Raw genomic sequence first — 19,899 nt, 5'->3', positions numbered from 1 at the left:
AGCTTGCTCTGAGAGGCTCCTCAGGAGCACAGGGCTCTCGTCCTGCCCCAGGGGATGGAACAGGACCTGATCCCATCCTGGACATGGGTTCTGTCATCCTGCTCCCCATGCGCTGCCAGCACAGGTACCACGGTTACTGCTGCCGCCGGCCCTGCACAGAGCTAAGGTGATACGGAGATCAGCATCCCAGCAGTGCTAGGAAAGGGAACCGGGCACCAGTCACAGCATCAGTGGTGGTGCCATGGGGGATGGACATGGTGGGAGGCCTATGTCCCGTCTTGTCTCCTTGTATCCAACAGGAAACTCATCCCGAGATGACCATCCCCAACCTCCTTTCCCAGACTGGGAATGTCCCAGCCTCCTCTGCTCCTCTCTCCCCCCAGTATTTGCTTCTGTGAAAATAAGTCCAGACTTGGCTAGTGGAGGCAGTCTGACACATAGAGCAGGCAGCATTTTGTCCTACAGCTGTCAGGATGATGTTGCAGATTTGTATGGTTTTCACCAGGTTGCTGTCTGCCTTTCAGATTTTGGAAGAGAGGATTTGGAGAAAGGAAGAAAAGGCAACTGTCAAGAGGAAACCTTTGCTGAGCGAGGTCTGATAGTGACCTTGGCCTCTCTTTGGAGCACAAGTATCCTATCTGGAGGATGGTCCTAGAAGCCTATCCTTGGTTTGGTGTGGGAGCTGGTTCTGCGATACCCAAAGCCCTCTCTCTGTGTTCCTAGAGTTACACCCAAAAGCTGTGCTTGTGCTTCACTATGTCACTGGCGCCTCACACTTCTCCACAGGGACTTATCTATCTGCAGGGAGCAGTTTGGGTGGAAACCTCTCCATGTAGGAACTGCTCTTCTGTGCTCAGCTCCCAGCCCTGAGGAGGGTCTGTCTGCACCACCTCCCTCCCTGGCCTTTGCCTTGCTGGGGGGTTTAGTTTCCCTCCTCCACTGGCCAGGGTGGATCAGAGTCCTGATACTGAGGCAGCCTTGGCACAGTCCCACAGGCATGGATGTGTGCCCAGACATGCATGTCCACTGCTTGGATGCATTGATGTGTTGGAAAACAGATGCTCAGACCAGCTCCAACCCTGGACACATGAGGTATTGACATTATGTTGCAGCCCTGCAGCTTTTGAAAAGAGACGATGTCCTCCAGGTCTCGTCCCTGGCAGGTCAGACCATCTACATCATGAGATGTATAAGGATGTGGCCAAGACAGCGATGGAGCCTGTGGGCACTGTGCTGCTGTCCCTGACAAGCCAGGCAGAAGTGAAGCTCTGTTCCAGAAAATGGTTCATTTGGATTAAAGCTTGAACCACAAGCCCAAGGCCATGGTATACTTCACACAAAGCATGGAAAGGGCCCGCTCCCGGCCCTTTGTTGCTGCGGGATTCCTGCAGTGCAGTGCGGTCTGAGCGGAACCTCCACACTGCTGCTTCCCTCCTGGAGCCAGTGGCTTGGAAGTGCCCACAGGCTGCCTGCTGCCGCTGCCCACCGCGGGAGTTGGGTGCCATCAAGCTCCGCAAAGGGCAGGACGCAATGGACCTGCTGCTCAGGAGGGGCTGCAGATGGCGCCAGGCCCTGCCCCTCAGTGGCAGCTGAGGTCTCCTTCTAGACCTGCCAACCCTATCTCCAGAGGAGCCACCTCTCACTCTCCAGTCTGAGCAGGGGGTCACAGTCTGAAAGAAAAGTGGAAGGGATAGAAGAAGGGTTTTCTTAAAAGATGGGGCAGGAAGATGTTTGGTTCATGAGGAAGAGCTGAAAATCTTGGAGAGGTTCAGATTCATGGAGAGGAGACAGTGTTTGTTCTATGGGAAGGGGAATAATGAGAGTTATCTATAGGGAAGAGGCATGCTAGGTGCTGCTCAGGACAGGAGTCGTCTTAGCCTTTCAAGCTGAGGTCTTTCCATGGATGGATGTGCAGTAGCTTATTCTGGTGGGTGTGGTGGGTGCTACCGGTGTGCTAGGAAGCCAAAGTCCTTCCACAGCTGTCCTGCCCTGGGAGCTATGCCTGCTGTTTGGGACAGAGTTATGTCTGAATGCCCTGCCCTGTTGAGTCATGTTGAGTTGGCATAGCCCCAGTGACCACAGGGACTGCCGAGAGTGCTGCAAGCAGCAGGAGTTTCACGGATGATCACCCATGGGTGTCTTTTCTGGACAGAGGCATGAAGCAGTCTGTACTCACCGATGGGCACTGCCCAGTCTGTTGGGCTCACCTGTTTCTGCATGGTGGGCTATGAGGTACTCTCCATGGCTGAAGAAGGGCTGCACTAAAAAGGCTTCATAGTCTTGGGTGTCAATGAGTGGTGAGCCTTTAAAGGACTTCAAAGATAGGTAATAATCTCACTCCTTGGCATCATGCAGCTGGAGAAACCCCTGGTGTGAACACCTCAGTGAAGCTAGAAAGCCCTGTGTTGCCACCTCCTGAGCATCCCTTGCTGTTGCTGTCACTCCCACACCAACACTGTCCCACCGAGAGAAGGTAGAAGTCAGCTAACCATGCCATGGTCATAGGGCCTTCAAGCACATGTGCAGCTCCTGCAAGATGGGTACCAGCTCCTGCTGCGGGACCGAGGGCTTGTTCTCAGCAAACTTCACAAGTCCCAGGCTGGAGAGCTAGACCCCCCTGGTGAGCTAATTCCCCTCCTCCAGAGCTGCTGGCTGATAGGGATGAACTGGTTGAACCACGGGCAGAAGGAAAGTGCCCTGGGTGGGACAGCTGCAGCAGCTGGGAAAGCTACAGCTGGTGGGAGAGCTATAGCTCTATAGTATGATGAAGTAAAGAGGAAATAATCTCTTAGCCCAGAACTTCTCCGTTTTCATGTGCTGTCAACCCACATTGCTGCTCTGGCATTGGCCCCTTATGTATTCCACAGAGACCAGTAATGAGCGTGTTTCCAGACCCTGGATGTACCCTTGGGTCTGTAAGCGCTATTCCAGAAAGCTGGACTAGGAGCTGTGCAGAGTATTCACATCACCAGCTTTCCCCTGTGCATCGTCTTCTGAAACTTCTCTTCTATCCAAAGGCTGTATTTGGCCTTGAGCACAGAACAAGATGGCCTTCTTCATAAAGAGGTAAAGTTACTTGTTTAGTGTTAAAGCTCTTCTGTTTTTAAAGTTGGAAAAACTGGTTTTATTAAATATCATCCCTGAACTGCTGGGAACTTTTCCTCCTGTACTCCCCCTACAATGTCTGTGCTTCTAAATCATCACTTACTTTTTTCTGTTTTATCCTGCCCACCCCATCCCTTTACAGGCTCTGCCCTTCATCTGTTGGAGCAGAAGACAGAGTGTTCTGTAAACTTGCAGTAGTTCTTTCATGCCACTGTGCCCTTGGCAAGGACAGGCTTGGCTTGTACAGGCCGTTGCCTCTCAGGAGTATGCAAACAATCCACAGTTTTAAATATAGAAAAAATATGCCAGGAAGGAGCTTTGTATGTCTGAAGTTGCACCTAAATTAAGTCCTTAATCACTGTTAACCTTGAGACATTGTGGTTCACACCTGTATTTTACTAGCATAAATGTGTCTGTGTCATGAAAATGAGCGCTGAAGGAGCATGCAGGAAAATCAAAGGTGTGTTGAACACGGGATGCTGCTTTTTGCCATTAGGATGGGAAATAAGGAATGTAATAATCTACACATTGTTAGATGTACAATAGAATTTACAGGTGAAGATCTGCAGCCTGAACAGTAATACCAAGAAGTAATGTTAGTAATACCAAGAGCCTGAATGAGAAGAAATATGCAGCTTCTAAACACTCAAGACTAAGAGGAGATCTGACGGAGGAATCTGCTGCTTGGTTGGCAGCTGTCATGTACACTTTGCTGAATGAACATCAGCCTTGGTGGGCAGGATACCTGGTTTCTCTTGAAGCCCAAAAGATTGCACGAAGACACCATAAACCCTAGTTGGAGGTGACATAGGACAGCCTGCCTGCGTGCACTTGCAAGCCCTAGGTGCTGCGCTTACACCCAGAGTCAAGTAATTGGTAGGATATGTGTAATGTTAATGGAATCTGCATGGCCGCTGACTCCACTCTTGGGAGCAGCATTGGGCCACCTGCAAGTGACAGCACCAGTCCTCAAGGGTAGACAGTGTACCATTACCAAGGGCAAACAGGGATAACCGGACTGTCACTGAGGCACTAAAACAATTGCAATTATACTTGTCACAAAGACAAAAGAAATACTTCACCACCCTTCAGTTACCTAGACTTATGCTTATGTACATCTTGTAGGCAGAAAGCTGAATGGACAAGGTCAGGCACCTGACAGCGTGAGCAGAGCCCCTCTGGTACTAGGCTCAGCTTCTGCTTTGGGGTTGGAATTTCCCTTGAAGGGAGAAGTATTGGCATCGTTTTTCCAGCTTCTGAAAACATGACCTTCACAAACGTTTGGGTTTTTGGTTTTTTGGTTTGTTTTTTTTTTTTTTAAGTAATAGAATTTAAAATCAAATATGTTTGTTAGGTTTCTTTTCTCCTGTTTTCTTTTTATTTATTTTGGCTTAATAAGAACTGTGAAAATATTTGAACAGTAGGAAGGATTGGCTACCTAATCCTGTGGGTTCTACATGGCTGGTTGTCAGTAAGAATTCAGCATTGTCTTTTGTGATCAGCCTGACTGATGTTCTAAGAATTGAATTATTTCCACTACCTTCCCATCTGTCCACTGAAGTGCAGCTCTTTTCCCTACTGTATAGCTGTTGGAATCCATGCTGAAGTGCTTGACTGGACCAACAAATTGTTCCTTCCTAGACATTTCAGGATGGAATCTCCCACTTTGCACTTCTGGCCCATTCTTATTTGCACAGATATAACTTAGTGATTGTCCATATTACTATGCATATAATTTTACTGGAGATGGCTTGAGCTTGCTCTGTGCAATTGCCTTGTTCTTTGTTCAGTCTTTGCATTCCACAATGATCAGCATTTTATTAAAATGCATTTCACTGATCTGACTATTTTTTAACTACACAAACCACGTCACTAAGCAGTTTTAAATTAAACACAACTTTGGTTCTCCTGAATACAAGTTTTGGCAGGTCCACCATTCAGACATGCTGTATTTGGACCTTGGTATACTCCACAAATACATGTTGGCAAAATGACCCATTTCTGGCTTCCCAAACCATCAGACACATCAACCAATGGGGAAAAAGAAGCCAAGTTCTTCATCTTTTACCATCATGAAATTAAGATGATCTCTTTGACTTGCAGAAAAGAAATGTGTGCCTTTTTTCTTTTTCCCTTTTTATTGATTTGCCAGATGAAGTCAACATTTACTCAGAAGGAATGGAGAATTGTGCACCTTTCTGCTTAATCCAGGAAAGCAAACCTGCAGATATTTCCTCTTGGCTCAATCTGATCATCGTTTCTCCCTTGTTGGACCCACCCAGGTCAGATCAGGCTAATTTTTGCCCTGGTGCTATAAAGGACTGGCTTGTTTCCCAGTCCTACCAGCTCTGCAGAGATGGCAGGTAAGATCAGTACTTTTTCATTTTATATCTGTATTTATCTGATTTGGTATTTCTGGTGCAGGTGTTGGTGCGTTCCATGGGGGAGTCCAACGAGATGAGGACACAGTACAGTGTTAGGAGCTGGTGGTTCTTCATACTAACTTCCCTCTCCATATATAAAATACATTCATTCTGAGAAGCAAGAAAAGGCAGCTTTTCTGCCTCATGTAGCAATACCCTGCAGTATAAGATTGCAAGGAAGAATCAGCCTTCAATCCCTGTGAATTTGATTGAAGAATTTCCACAGATTGTAAATGTAAGATAACCTGCCCCACGGTGAGTTCGTTAGTTCTTCCAGATTTTGTATGTCTTTCCTGTTCTAAATAGTTAAAACATTGACTAAATTACTTAAAATATATCTAATTCTAACTTTTTGGCTGACGATCTCCTTTCAGGGAATGCACTGTGTCATTATATAGAACACTGGTGCAAACAGATGATACACAGTTCTAGCATTAATGTGAAAAAGGAATAGACAAATTTCAGGGAGCACCAAGAAGACTAATAGAGGTGGTCAAGGGCTGGAGGACTGGTGCTAGACAAAGCAGCTTGTTTTGCTCAGTGACAAGACAGGGAAGGCACAGAAGGATGTGTGGGGCCTCCCCTCCTGAGAAGCACTCTCCAAAGGCAGGACACCAGTACACTGCCTTCTTCCAATGCACCTTCCCAATAGTCTCCATCACTGAAGCCTGTACTGTGCTTGGCTGCCTCCTCCTTGACAGTTACTCAGCCCAGTTTACCAAATGTCCCACAGCACAGTGATGTCCCTGTGTCCTGCCAACATCCACAGCTACAGCCCTCGCCAGCCAGAGTCCCACTTACAGACCTGGTCAGAGGGGTGCTACAGTTTGTTCCTGGATCCTGAAAGAAATATCCAAAACAAACCTGACAATCTCTTCTGGTACCTCAGTGAAGCCCTGCCCATTCAGAAGATTTATGTTGCATTTCTCTCTAGGCTTAAAATCAAGAATTACTCTCCTAGGATCCATCATCACACTCTGCTTAGTCGGGGCAATGGACTCCTCCTTACATAGTAAGTTTCTGTTTCTCCTTTGAATGCTATTGTGCTTGACAGGGTGTGAGTCAAAACTCAGTCTGAGTTCCTAGTTAGATATAGCTCCAATATAAATTTGAAATATCCTGTAGACTGGCTCACTATCAATGAAGTCAATACCTAAGAAACTTGTCTAAGGAATTTGTCTATTTAACCAGCAGGTCTTCCAAGCACATGATCATCATTTTATGACAAGGAAACTGGGTCAGAGGTCATATATTTGTCTTCTATGCATTTCCCTACTCACAGGAAAGAACAGCATCAAAATGAAGGGTGAAAAATAACTTCCTAAAACCCTCACAAAGCCATCAGAGCCAATTCTGTGAAATGGATAATGAACTACCACTTTACAGTCACTTCTTGTTCTGTGACTTTCAGGACCTCAGAATAGGATGAAACAGATGAGTAAAAGAAGCATCAATAAAGGTGTCCAGTGGGAACCGTGTGTAAATGGAGTCACTGCACCTCAGCACCCAGTGGTGGGGATGGTATCTGTAGCTCCTGGTGTGTATGAAAAAGTATCTTCAATTTCTTTTTTTTTTTTTTTTTTTCTTAAGAAAAGGACTCAGATGTGCTGTCAGACTCATCTGTTCTGAGCAGCATTAGTGAAGCCAGGCAGCTGGTAGACACAGCGTATTTACATGCCCGGAAAAGGTGAGTTCTTTTTGCACGAGGGCCTCAACATTATAAGGAAGTAAGAGAAAATATATGCTTGTCTCTTCTGTTATCCAGTGTGTTATGGTGAGGGCCCCCAACACAAGAGGGACATGGAGCTGTTGGAGCAAGTCCAAAGGAGGCCACAGAGATGCTGCGAGGGCTGGAGCAGCTCTGCTCTGGAGCCAGGCTGAGAGAGCTGGGCTGGGGCAGCCTGGAGAAGAGAAGGCTCCTGAAGGGGAGACCTTAGAGCAGCTCCAGTGCCTAAAGGGGCTTCAAGAAACCTGGAGAGGGGCTTTGGGCAAGGGCCTGTAGGGACAGGACAAGGGGAATGGCTTTAACCTGCCAGAGGGGAGATTGAGATGGGCTCTTAGGCAGAAGTTCTTCCCTGTGAGGGCGCTGAGGTGCTGGCACAGGGTGCCCAGAGAAGCTGTGGCTGCCCCACAGAATCATAGAATGGTTAGGTTTGGAAAGGACCTTAAGATCATAAACCTTCCTGACACGGCTTGGAGCAACCTGGTCTAGTGGAAGGTGTCCCTGCGCATGGCAGGGCATTGGATCTGCATGAGCTTTAAGATCCCCAAAATATTCCATGAGTTATTATGGAGACACCTTTTTTCAAGGAGGCTCCCTGTAAGAGCTGGAGAGGTCCTTTTGCCCAGTTTGGCTGGATTCTGGTGTCCCGTCTCAGTCCCAGGGCCACGTTTCATCACCCGCAGCTATTGCCTCCTCACCTACACTGCCACAGATGCCTCTCAGTAGTTCACAGTAGTATGGGCACAGTGGACGCATGCTGAGTCCTCTCCTGGCTGCTGAAGTTCTGCCCCTTTCTGGAAGGACCACAGATGTGCAGATGAGCACCCTGTCACAAATACATGTCCGTGGAAATCAAACTCCAGGTATCCCTTTGATATCCTTTTGTACCAAAGGCTGGTCCCAGGCATCTGGGGAGAAGTCTCTTTCCACCTACCCTAGGGAAGGTTTTTAGCTCTGCAACAAAGAGCCATGGGATTGGGAAGAGATGCAACAGGACCAAGGTTGTCTCTCTTTTCACAAATATATCTTGTGATGAACTAAATGTAAAATTTTATCTTGAGTTATCACTGAATAATTCAGTTTTCCACTGATCTAGCTTTTCACGTGATACAACAAAATTTACTGTGACAAGGATGTAATCTAAACTTAAAGTAGGGGATCACAATGATTCATTTGCCAAAATGTGTCTGAGACAATGTGCAAAGCTGATGAGCAGCCAGCTTGTCCTAGGTGAGCAGAGACTGCCTGGGACCCATCAGTGCTATCACATCTAAGTACACTCACCCTAGCATGACAGAGGAGGTCTGATTTCAGAGAACGTGCTTCATGGGACTCTTTTGTGTTCAGCTTAAAGAGAAAACTAGAGGAAAAGGTTGCCAACCCAATGGATTTCCTGAAGCATTTAAAGGACCCAGTAGGAAGAACCAGATCTGCAGTCCGTGCTGCTGATTACTTGGAAACTACTTTGAAACTCCTCAAAATAAAGCTGCATCTCTCTGGGAAATTGAGATTCAATGTTACAGGTAATGTGGTTTAGACCAGAATATCTTAGAAACCACTAAGAGCAGAAAATCTGCCAAATCAAGAACCTCAGAGAGAAGCTCTGACGTGGCTCAGAGAACTGCCTCACAACAGCCCAAGGAGAATAGACTTAAGCATGTTCAAAGGCAGACCAACCACCTGTGCCTGTCTCATACCTTTGATAATAAAAACAGCCTAACAATAAGTGTGATTAATCTGAGACAGAACATGCTGAATACCAGGAGACTCTGGCCATTGAAAACAGTAGCCCATCATCCATGCTGCATGCTCATAATTTTATTCCCAGGCTAGGGTAAAACATTGCTGGTGGTGATAGGGAGCATCCATATGCTCCCCCTATTCCGCTGGGAAGTTGTTGGATGCCAACCCATTTTCCCTAACGCAGCAGTTGAGGGCTGATCCAGAAAAGGGTTTAGGCACCAAATTAACAATTCAAATCCAGTTGTTATATATCCAAAGCTCTGATTCAGAGGACTCAAATGTTGACCTAGAATACCAAGAATCTAAAATGAAAGTAAGAGCAGGTGTTATTTTGCATGGTTTCTCTTACAGACCTACTAGACAGAAAACAGAAGGAGGTGATTTCCAAAGGAACTGGCTGCGACTATCAGATTCGTTCCATTAAATGCCCAAAGCATGATGTTTACAGGACCATTACTGGGGAGTGCAACAACAGGTAGGATTTGTGTGTGGACAAAGGGAGTCTTGAGTCTGTACTTTGACCCAGGATATGTGGCTTAAGGTCATTTATGTAAGTACCTTTCAATAAGCCAGTAGTAGTGAAATGCTCATTTTAGTGGTGCCTGTAACAGATCACAGAATCATAGAATAGTTAGGGTTGGAAAGGACCTTAAGAGGCAGGGACATCTCACCCTAGACCGTGTCGCCCAAGGCTCTGACCAACCTGGCCTTGAACACTGCCAGGGATGTAGCATTTACCACTTTTTTGGGCAACCTGTTCCAGTGCCTCACCACCCTCACACTAAAGAACTTCTTCCTTTAACCTGAACTTCGCCCGTTTTAGTTTGAACCCGTCACCCCTTTGGGGAAGAAATTGTTCCTGATATCCAGTCTAAACCTACCCATGCTGAATTCTAGGCTCAAAGTAGGGGGTTGTCCTTGGCCTTGCTAATCTAGTGGTCTGCCAGTGAGGTATCAAAGCACTCGGAAGCAAGGGGACTCTGTGGTATGTTAACATTTTTCCAAGATCTTGCCCAGCTTGAGACGCACACCATGAGAGAGAGCTCAAGTATCTTGCAAAACTCTGCCTGCAGGGACAAGAACAGCAATCCAAACAAGAGTCATGGTGGAACTGGCTCCTTAATATTTAATGGAATTGCTTCAGCTGTGGTGTGGCAATTGTTCTAGAGCATGCTCTTACTTCCCAGCACACTGCTGTAAATTCTGGGTGTTCCACGCCTTTTTTCAGTATGGGCAGGTATTACCAGATTTTGTGGATTTAAGAGTTTAAAACACCAGCTGATATTCAGTAACTGGTTTCCCCCAAATCACCTGTGTTTCTGTGTCCTTAGGGCCACAGATCAATCAGCATTACTGTTCTTCTGAACAAGTGTTGCTGAGTTTACTGATCCAAATTCTTCTGAGCAGTGTGAGGCAATAGAACAAGCAGCCACAGATGCAGATTGCAGTTTGAGAGGTTCTATGTTGGATGTGGGGAAAAATTTCCTGAAGGAGCAGCCGTAGCACAAGTCCCCACAGAGGTGGAGGATCTTCATCTTTGAAAGTTTCCCAGCTGGGCAAAGGCATGGCTACCCTGATCACTGGTGATGGCCTTGATTTTGTGTGGAGCAGCAGTGGAGACAGAGGTGCTACAGAGATATAAATGCCAAATAAATTTAATATAACAACATGGGAAAACTTTTCTTAATGCCCAAAATTTTCTGCAGTAATACTCTTGGTATTATTCTCACTGTTTTCTGGCTATCACCTCTGTTGCCAGAGTAATCAAACATGGATTAAAGTGTTGCAAAATGTCAGTCTCTACAACTAACAAGCCTGTTCAATACTGGCATTTGCTTTTCTTCTTGTGATGCTGCAGAAAGCATTCTCATCTGGGGTCCTCGAACCACGCATTTGCTCGCTGGCTCCCAGCAGTGTATGAAGATGGAGTGTCTGTTCCCAGAGGAGCGAGTGAAGGAAAGCTGCATAATGGATTTCCACTCCCACTGGTGAGAACATAATGGATTTCCACTCCCACTGATGAGAACTGGTCTCATCTCAATCGCCCCTCCATCAGTTTAAAACCATTCCCCTTGTGCTGTCCTTACAGGCCCTTGTCAAAAGCCCTCTCCACCTGCATCAGTTTCAGCTGTAAAAGGCTTTTCATGAAGCTGGGCTTGGCTGCACAACTGTTGAGCCAAGAGGGTGCTATTTATCACTTCTGTTCTGATAGAGCTGGGGGATGGCATGGGTCTGTTTAATGCAATAATTAACTCTTATGAGCTTATCTGAGATCATCCTATGCATGGTTTCATAGGATGGGTATTGTACTGAGAGGTAAATTCACTGTGGTAGAGTCACACATGTTTTCATTTTGATTTTCTGCAGGTTCGAAAAGTGTCAAATGAAATTGCTCACACAGCCAACAAAAACATCACTCAGGATCAAGAGCTCTCTCTTGTCTTCATGCACTGGGGCCAGTGGGTGAACCACGACATAGACTTAGCCCCTTCCAGTGGTGCAGGAGTGAGCCCGGAGCTTCACTGTGAGACTGACTGTGCCTTCGAGCCTCCTTGCTTCCCAATTAAGGTACCCTGACTTTCATTCCATCCCACGCTATCCTAAGACAGTAAAAATAAAACCTCGTGACTTCCTGAGGCATCACTTATGTTTGTTTGCTCTAGTTTCCCCCTGATGACCCTCGGATGCCGAGCTCACACTCCTGCATGCCGTTCGTCCAGTCGGCATCCATGTGCAACCCCAGGACGTTTACTCGTGAGCAGATCAACGCCGTCAGCTCCTTCATCGATGCCAGCACAGTGTACGGCAGTGAGGACTTTGTGGCAAAGAGCATTAGAAATCAGACGAACCAGCTGGGTTTGATGGCTGTGAACCAGAATTTTACTGATGCGGGGCTGGAATTTCTGCCCTTTGAGAACAAAACAAAAAGTGTTTGTGTTCTCACCAATGAGAGCATGAACATCCCCTGTCTTAAAGCAGGTAAGGTGTGTCTGTGGAGTAGTTTTCAGTGGTCCATAAAGTCGAAAAGGATCATGATGGTCAGGTGTCTGATGTGGCTTTGTATTCGTATGAGGCACTGCAAGACATCATTGTGTAAGGTGAAAGACAGGTGACCCCCCAAATTAAAAATCAATAATAATTGAACAATAATTGTTTAACTAAACATGAATATTATTTTGATTTCATTTCCCAAAAGAGTTACAGCAGATCATCCTCCCTTTAAAATGTGTTTTCAAAGGTAGAAGAACTTTTCAATAGAATAAACACCAGTGTTCAAAACTTCTCAGTTACCTTTTTTCCCCTCTTACCTAGAATTCATCATTCAGTTTTCAACTCAATCAATACTACCAATCAAACACTCTTAATCACTTCAGTTAAATCTCTCTGGTACCACCTTCTAAATGTTTAATATTTCGAATATCCCAACCTACACCAGAAGACAAGTTTAGAAGTTTGTCTAAAATTAAAACAAACTGATGACTCAAAACATAGAGCTTATTAAAATGGGAAAATCCATCATAGGCACAATGTAAAAAAAATAAATGTGAGAAACTTGCAAAGTGAATCCTAAGAATATATATATCACAGCACTGATGTAAAAGAAGATTTTATCCTTGAGGTATGAAAGGAAGGCAGATATGAGATTTTTCACAAAATGAGACAGTTACAGGTGCTTCACGACCATGTGCAATGTAGTTTAAATTGCACAAAGCCTCTCTCAAATGGTTTTGGCTAAATGGTTTAAACAGAGAATGTTTTGTCTGTGCTGGAAAGAAATATCTGGCATGAATGCTGACTGCTGGGAGGCTTAACCATTATCATACTGCCAGTAACACTATCAGTCGTTACTCATCTGTCCCAACAAAAACCTGCTGCTGAAGTAAAAAGCAATGTACAAAATCCCTAATATATTTTCATTTATAGGTGACAAACGGGTAACTGAAAACCTGGGACTTTCTGCACTGCACACTGTCTTCCTACGAGAACACAACCGCCTGGTTACAGAGCTGAAGAAATTAAATCCTCACTGGGATGGAGAAAAGCTTTACCAAGAGAGTCGAAAAATTGTAGTCGCCATAAACCAGGTAGTGATGATCCCTGCTCACTGTTCATCATCTTTATGCTTAGAAAGGGGTTTTCCTCCAGAAAAAGAACCATGCTTTGCAAATATAGTAGAGTTATTTGAAAACTGTGTATTAAGTATGGTCCATATGAGACAGCATGGTTACCCAGAGCATTTTTATCCATTATTTTAACAATTTATCAATTATTTATTGTATTAAATAATTTTAATTTAGTATATCAAACTCATGCCATTGATTCAGATCTTTTTTCTGAAGATCTTCAGAAACTCTGGTACTGGACAGACTCCTTGTTCATACTCTGCACTTTGATGGCATTTCTGCTACAGCTGCTGAAAACTTGATCTGCTTTTGTGCTTTTTCAGATAATAACATACAGAGATTACCTCCAGCTTCTGCTTGGGGAGGAGACCAGCAAATGGATCCCTTTATACGTGGCTACAATGAGAACGTGGATCCTACAGTCTCAAATGTTTTTTCCCTGGCTTTCCAATTTGGTCATACATCAGTACAGCCTTTTGTATCCCGTTTGGATGACAGTTTTCAGCCTCTGGGTTCATTCTCCCATGTTCCTCTTCGTTTGACCTTTTGTGCTACGTGGAGAATTATAATGGAAGGTAAGAACATGAGACAACTAGCAGTCCTGCTCTGGTCCTGCAGCAGACGCGCAGGTGGAGGTCAGCTGGTAAAACACGAGCCAAAAACTGCTCTAGCTCCCACTTATTTAACCGGCCTCGCACAACTTACAGTGCCATTCGGCTTGGAAGGTGCTCATGACATGTCTACCCAAGGGGCTGCAGACAAATGGGTGGTCTGCTAATGTGGGGCGGCAGGATAGCCCTGCAGATTTGTCACGAAACGCAGCCTAGCACTGATTCTGCATTGTACCAAGGCAAAGGAGCCCTGCCAAAAATTACATGCCATTATACTCCAACCATTGAACATTGTCAAGCACCAGCTTCCGCAGAAGCAGCCACACTGGAGCAGGATTTTGCATCAGAACATACAGTTCTGTAGCTTCTTTTGCACAATTTTTCAATACTGCCTTCCTCAGTTCGTTGTACAATAATTGCATTCATATCTGAACATGTCAGTAAACAACCAGAATACATAACAGATTAAACCTCCTTCTCAGGTGGCCAAACATCTCTCAACTCTGCAAGACCTAACAGTGTGAGCATTGCTCACAGTCACTCAAACGGTGCAACTGCTCATGCTGTTCCAGGAAGCATGAAACTCACTGCACCAAATGTCAGTCAAAATTTAGGTCAATCTAAACTATTACATCCTCCAGTCTAAACTGTTACTTATGTATTTAGTAGGCATTGCCAGAGGGTGAAGCATCCAGTTTAACTGAGCTAAGACAGAACAATTGTTTCCTGGTGGTAGCCTTCTCCATGACTCTAAAGGGAGTTGTGGGACCCTGCTCTTATACAGTTGGTATCCGCAGACATGAATCTTTCCAAGGAAGACAAATGTCTCTTCCAAAATGGGTTATCTAACTGATTATGGGAAACATACCAAAATACACATGTGCAGTCAATTTTCCTGTGTTTTACTAATACTGTCTCCTTAATGGCTATGAAAAAGACACAGACAGACATGGATTGATTCCATCATTGCATGTAATGTTTTAATAAATATTTGTCAATTAATAGCTAATTATAAACAAAATCAATTGCAAAACCTAAACCTTGAACAGAACCTTGGACATTCCATGAATGCCCCATCCCTGGCAGTGTTCAAGGCCAGGTTGGACACAGGGGCTTGGAGCAACCTGCTCTAGCGGAAGGTGTCCCTGCCTGTGGCAGGGGGTTGGAACTGGATGAGCTTTAAGGTCCCTTCCAACCTGAAACATTCTATGATTCTGTGATCAGTACATGATGGGTACTGCAGGCTACAGAGCAGTTCTGCAGAAAGGGATTTTGAGGTCCTGGTGGACAACAAGCGGATTTAGGACTGTGGAAGGGAATGATGAGGGATGAGGAGAGGTGGGGAATCTAGCTACTAAAGTGGGGCCTCATCTACTGGCATATGCAGATATGTACATATGCACTAACATATGTTGCAATGGAAATATGGAGTCAGGTAAACTCCACAGCCCAGAGTAGAAAAGACATCTAATGCAGCACTATTTCAAAAGGGGACCATCAAAACTGCAATTTGGTACAGACAGTCTTTTATTGATTTGCAATGAACGCAGGTGGCATCGACCCACTGATAAGGGGCATGGTAGTTGATCATGCAAAACTGATGAAACAGAATCAACTGCTCATTGAGGAGCTCCGGAACCACCTTTTTGAACAGAAAGAGATAATGGGTCTGGATCTCGCAGCCCTGAACATGCAAAGGGGAAGAGACCATGGCCTTCCAGGTAAGGAGACACAAATCCACATTTCTTGTGAACAATACTCTTTTTGCTTTTGCTGTCTATAGTAATTCTAGTATACTAAGCTTTTTCTATACCAATGAGAAAAAACAGTACCCTGATTTGAGGGCAAAGGATGGATAAACAATTAAGCTCAGGGAACGAAAGGTCTCTATATTATAAAGATGTTTTTTCTGAGGGAAAAAAGGACAAAAGGCTTGGAAAACAAAGATGATAGTTAGGATAATGTAATAAGGAGTCGTAGAAACAGTGGTGGGCTGCGAAAAGAGAGCATGTATGGTATAGAAGGTACAGACGGAAGCAACCAAGCTCAGGTTTCACATGGGCTAGGCAGACCATCTGTGCTTTGTTCTTCGCCCATCAATGCTTTTTTCGTGTCTTCAGACAACCGGAGCTCTGAGTAGAAGTGGCTTGCACCCACAGGTCTGATTGCTCCCAGGCGCTCTAGATCAGCTGCTCTTGGGTTAAGCACAGCCAAGTGCTGCTCTTTCCTAGGACTTTGATCCTAGAAATTTTGCCTCCCAAAAACTCAAGGGCTGGTGCATTCACCCTCAGCGCTAGGTACCTCTAACCGACAGGATGCGATGAACCTGTAGTCACATGCAAAGACAACCCAAATTGTCAGTTTAGTGTGTGTGTGCAAAAAGCACCTTTAGAAACGGGGCATTTGTTGTGACTGTCTAGCCAATCATGTCTTCCAGCTCCTTTAATGCCATGAGAAGAAGTAGACATTGTTTATGGGCCAAAGGGTCTGTTTAGCTCCTGAGCCTAGGTGGATGATGGGGAGACATAGGTCCTATTTTTTCTGCTGTTCCTGCTTTTGCAGGTTACAATGCCTGGAGGCACTTCTGTGGGCTCTCCCAGCCTCAAAACGTAGATGAATTCTCTGAGGTGCTGGGCAATTCCAAACTGGCCAAAAAGTTCATGGAGTTGTATGGGACATCGGACAATATTGACCTCTGGATTGGGGCAATCGCAGAGCCCTTTGTTCCACAAGGCAGAGTTGGACCCCTCTTGGCCTGCATCATTGGCACCCAGTTCAGGAACCTGCGTGATGGGGACCGGTAGGTAGCTCTGAGAGGAAACCTTCCCCATGGCATTTATTATGAGAAAAAATGCTGATATTTTATGCAACACACTCATCCTGCCTGTCTCCGACATGTCACTGAGTGCTCCCAGCAAGGCTCACACCTTGATTTTAGCCCAGTTGCCAAAGGACTCTTTTGCAGCCCATTCCTACGGACCCATGTGGCCGAGGAGCACCAGCTCCCAGCCATGAGTGATCTGCAGTAGTCTCTGCCTTAGGTGACATCTGCTCTCAGGGCACAAAAGGGGAGGGTCAGTCACTGCGCTCCAGCAGCCTGGTGATGCTGCATGGGAGAGACAGGCTCTCTGCACTGGCAGATGAGTGGCAGAGTCCAGATTTGCCGATTCAGGAGACACCTCTTTCCAAAGGGCTGCCTGCTGAATCAAGGTGGATCCAAGCAAAGACTCACATACAATCATAGAATAGAATCATAGAATAGTTTGGGTTGGAAAGGACCTTCAGAGGTCATCTAGTCCAACCCCCCTGCAGCAAGCACCATGGATGGATTCCCATCTTGCCAAATAATCAGCACCAAATGCCTTCAAGAAGACTGTAACTGCTTCTGAAAATATCATTACAGATTCTGGTGGGAGAAACCAGGAGTTTTCACTCTGCAGCAGTTGCATGCACTGAGAAATATCTCACTGTCAACAGTGATCTGTGACAATACTCATATCAAAAAGATACCCAGGGATGTGTTCAAGATCAACAGTTATCCTGAGAACTTCATTGACTGCCATAAGACTGACACACTTGACCTCTCACCCTGGAAAGACGATGATGAGCCTGAGAGTAGCACAAAAGGTACAAAGTTGTCTGAAGTCTGCCAAAAATAATAAATGCTCTACAAGGTCAAACTCTTCCATGCCCAAAGAAATAAAAGAATTAAGGTCATCACTGTGACTCTGCCCCCTAGAGTCCTTGAGCATCCATTCAGCCCCACTCAGACACCACTGGAGGCAGAGGTACTGTTAGCTTAGTCTTCTTGCAATCCATCACCTTCACCATCCCTTACTAGGCTGCCTCTTCCTCTTCAATTAGATGGGAAACCCCTGAAAATCCCGCCTCTACTGGTCCTTCTCTACCTTATTCCAGGAAAACTGTAGTCTTACTTCACAGGAAGGGTGTTCATGAAGAAATCAATTAGAATTAGCCAAACTGCTCCAAATTCTTAGTCTGCTGCTCCAAGGTCCTTTCCTCTCCTTTAAAGCATTTTAAGGTATATCTGGAGTTGCTTTGACACTGTATGGCCTGACACACCATAGTTTAACACGCATAGTCAGAGATTATGATGTGCCACATCCTGAAAGGTAGTAAAAAAGTGTCTTCATATAAGAGATGTGGAGGACATCTAGGAGGACTAGCTGTGTCCTCCTACTGATATGCCTTCGGCACGGGCTCTCCCAGTTGAAAATAATGTAGGGAGAACAAAGACTTGCAGAAGACAGCTATGACCTAAGCAGAATGGACTGGATTGGATTTTTCCTTCTGGTAACCCATTTATAGCTAAGCACAATACCTGGGGATCATCTACTCTGTCCTTCTGCAAGACATAGATCACAAAGCATCTCCATGCAGTTCCTGTATTGAGTTTGATTAATTGAGAGAGATGTTGTTTAAGAAAGACATTTGTACTTAATATAAAGACTAAATTACGGTGATTTCACTCCACTCTTTAGCAACTGAGTCCAGATGATGCTCGCCTTCTCTCTAAACAATAGAGGCTTCCTGATTTCTTTTATTAACTTAGTCTTATGGTCACTAAAATTTGCTGAGCTGCTTCCTGTGGCTCTTTTATCACCAGGCTGGGAGGAAGCTGAACTGTGTTTGCGTAACCTGGGGAGAGCAAAATTCCAGGGTGTTAAAAAAGCAGCTGCTAAAAGTGTAACCTTTTCAAGGACTAAGAAATTGCTGCAAAACCGCTCATCCAAAGGGCTGTCTGATATTAGGGCACCAGAGGTACCTTTTGACAAGTCTGGAGGGGGTCAGCTGGTATTCAGTTACCCATTCACCAGTGACTGTTTTTAGCTATGGAATCAAATATGAATGTGGGAAGAAATATTATGTTCAGGGAAGACTTTCTGCCTCTCACTATCTTTTGCTGCTTCATTGACAGTTTCTAACCCTGCTCTTCAGTCCAGCATCGGAAACTCCTGATGGTGTCACGGAGCTGCTCTTGGGAAACTGCTGCCTCTACATCATGCTCAGCTGACTGCTCTCAATTGAACCTTGGCATGTGATTTCCCAGAGGGGAGCTCAAGACTATGTCTACTGTTTTATTTGCTGTGCTGTGATTTTTATATCATTTATTTGTAACAGCTTCCAGTAATGTAAGTCTTCAGATGGAAGGGTAATGACATTTTATTGTCTATGGCACTAAAAAAATGTTCAGAGGTCTGCAAGGCTTGGTTGGGTGCTGGATGCTTTATGACTGTCTAAAGGCACAGCCAAGACAAATCGTTCACTTTCCATCTCAAATGGGTGTTAAATCTGGAGGTTATCATGCTTGCATTTCAAATTAAAATTCATTATCCTTTGTAAGTGCTCAGAAATTAGCAAGTTCACATAATCTTTAGCAAAACTTCCCTTATCTCCTTCTAGATTTGCACAAGAGCATAAACTAGGCTGTTTCTAATTAGCAGTGAAAGGTCAGTCTTTGAAGACACTGGAGAATGGCAGCTGCATCTGGAAGTCTAGGGACATCTTTCATTTAAATCCTATAGTGAACATGTGAGTGTTTAGGTGTGTTAGGCAGCAATAAAATACATTGTATGCACTCTGCATTTGGCATCAATTCTGATATGTCAAGTGAGTGTCCAAAACATGATTTGTAGCTAAACATATCAGCATAAAAAAGCAAACCATAAGCTATCTGGTATGTAAATCACAAGCATTAGCTAAAAATTAATCATCTGGCCAGGATTATCACTCCCAAGATCCCCTTAAGTCAATAAATACCAAACATGTACAAATCATATTAAGTTTCCATCTCTCCTTGACACAGCTGGGAAGGAAGGAGGGGACTGGGAGAAAGAAGGTGGCAGCCTAAGGTAGAGTCATGAGTGAAGCTCGTGGATGGAGTAGGAGTCTCTCTGGTGAGGACTTACGAAGCAGTTGCTTGGTAAAATCCCATGGCTACAGGATCAGCATGTGTGCTTTGCCGTGGGGTATGCTGGCAAGTCATGCTCATCTCAGCCAGTGCCCCATGCTGCCCACCCATGGCCTGGGGTCCCACAAGACACCCGCTGGGCTGCCAGGGCCCTGAGAGGGCTCTGGAGTTTGGAGACCATGCTGCTCCATGAGCCCCTAGCATGTGGGGAACGGGGAAAGGCTGTGGTGACCCTGGG

General features: G+C 45.2%; 1 protein-coding gene across 1 annotated transcript; it reads left to right on the top strand.

The window, feature by feature from the left end:
- Positions 1 to 6,521: 6,521 nt before the first annotated feature.
- On the top strand, positions 6,522 to 19,298 carry LOC115603115 (myeloperoxidase-like). Its single transcript, XM_030474731.1, is given in 14 exon segments — positions 6,522 to 6,540; positions 7,119 to 7,215; positions 8,599 to 8,774; positions 9,346 to 9,469; positions 10,853 to 10,982; positions 11,362 to 11,562; positions 11,658 to 11,973; positions 12,919 to 13,079; positions 13,442 to 13,508; positions 13,511 to 13,693; positions 15,280 to 15,450; positions 16,292 to 16,529; positions 17,133 to 17,356; positions 18,669 to 19,298. Coding segments are annotated over 14 exon segments (2,148 nt in total). The 3' UTR covers positions 18,710 to 19,298.
- The last annotated feature ends 601 nt before the right edge of the window (positions 19,299 to 19,899 follow it).

This window comes from Strigops habroptila (assembly GCF_004027225.2).
Source record: "Strigops habroptila isolate Jane chromosome 13 unlocalized genomic scaffold, bStrHab1.2.pri S16, whole genome shotgun sequence".
NCBI classification, from domain to species: Eukaryota; Metazoa; Chordata; class Aves; order Psittaciformes; family Psittacidae; genus Strigops; species Strigops habroptila.
The sequence above is the reverse complement of the archived record's forward strand: the minus strand, read 5'-3'. Positions and strand labels throughout refer to the sequence as shown.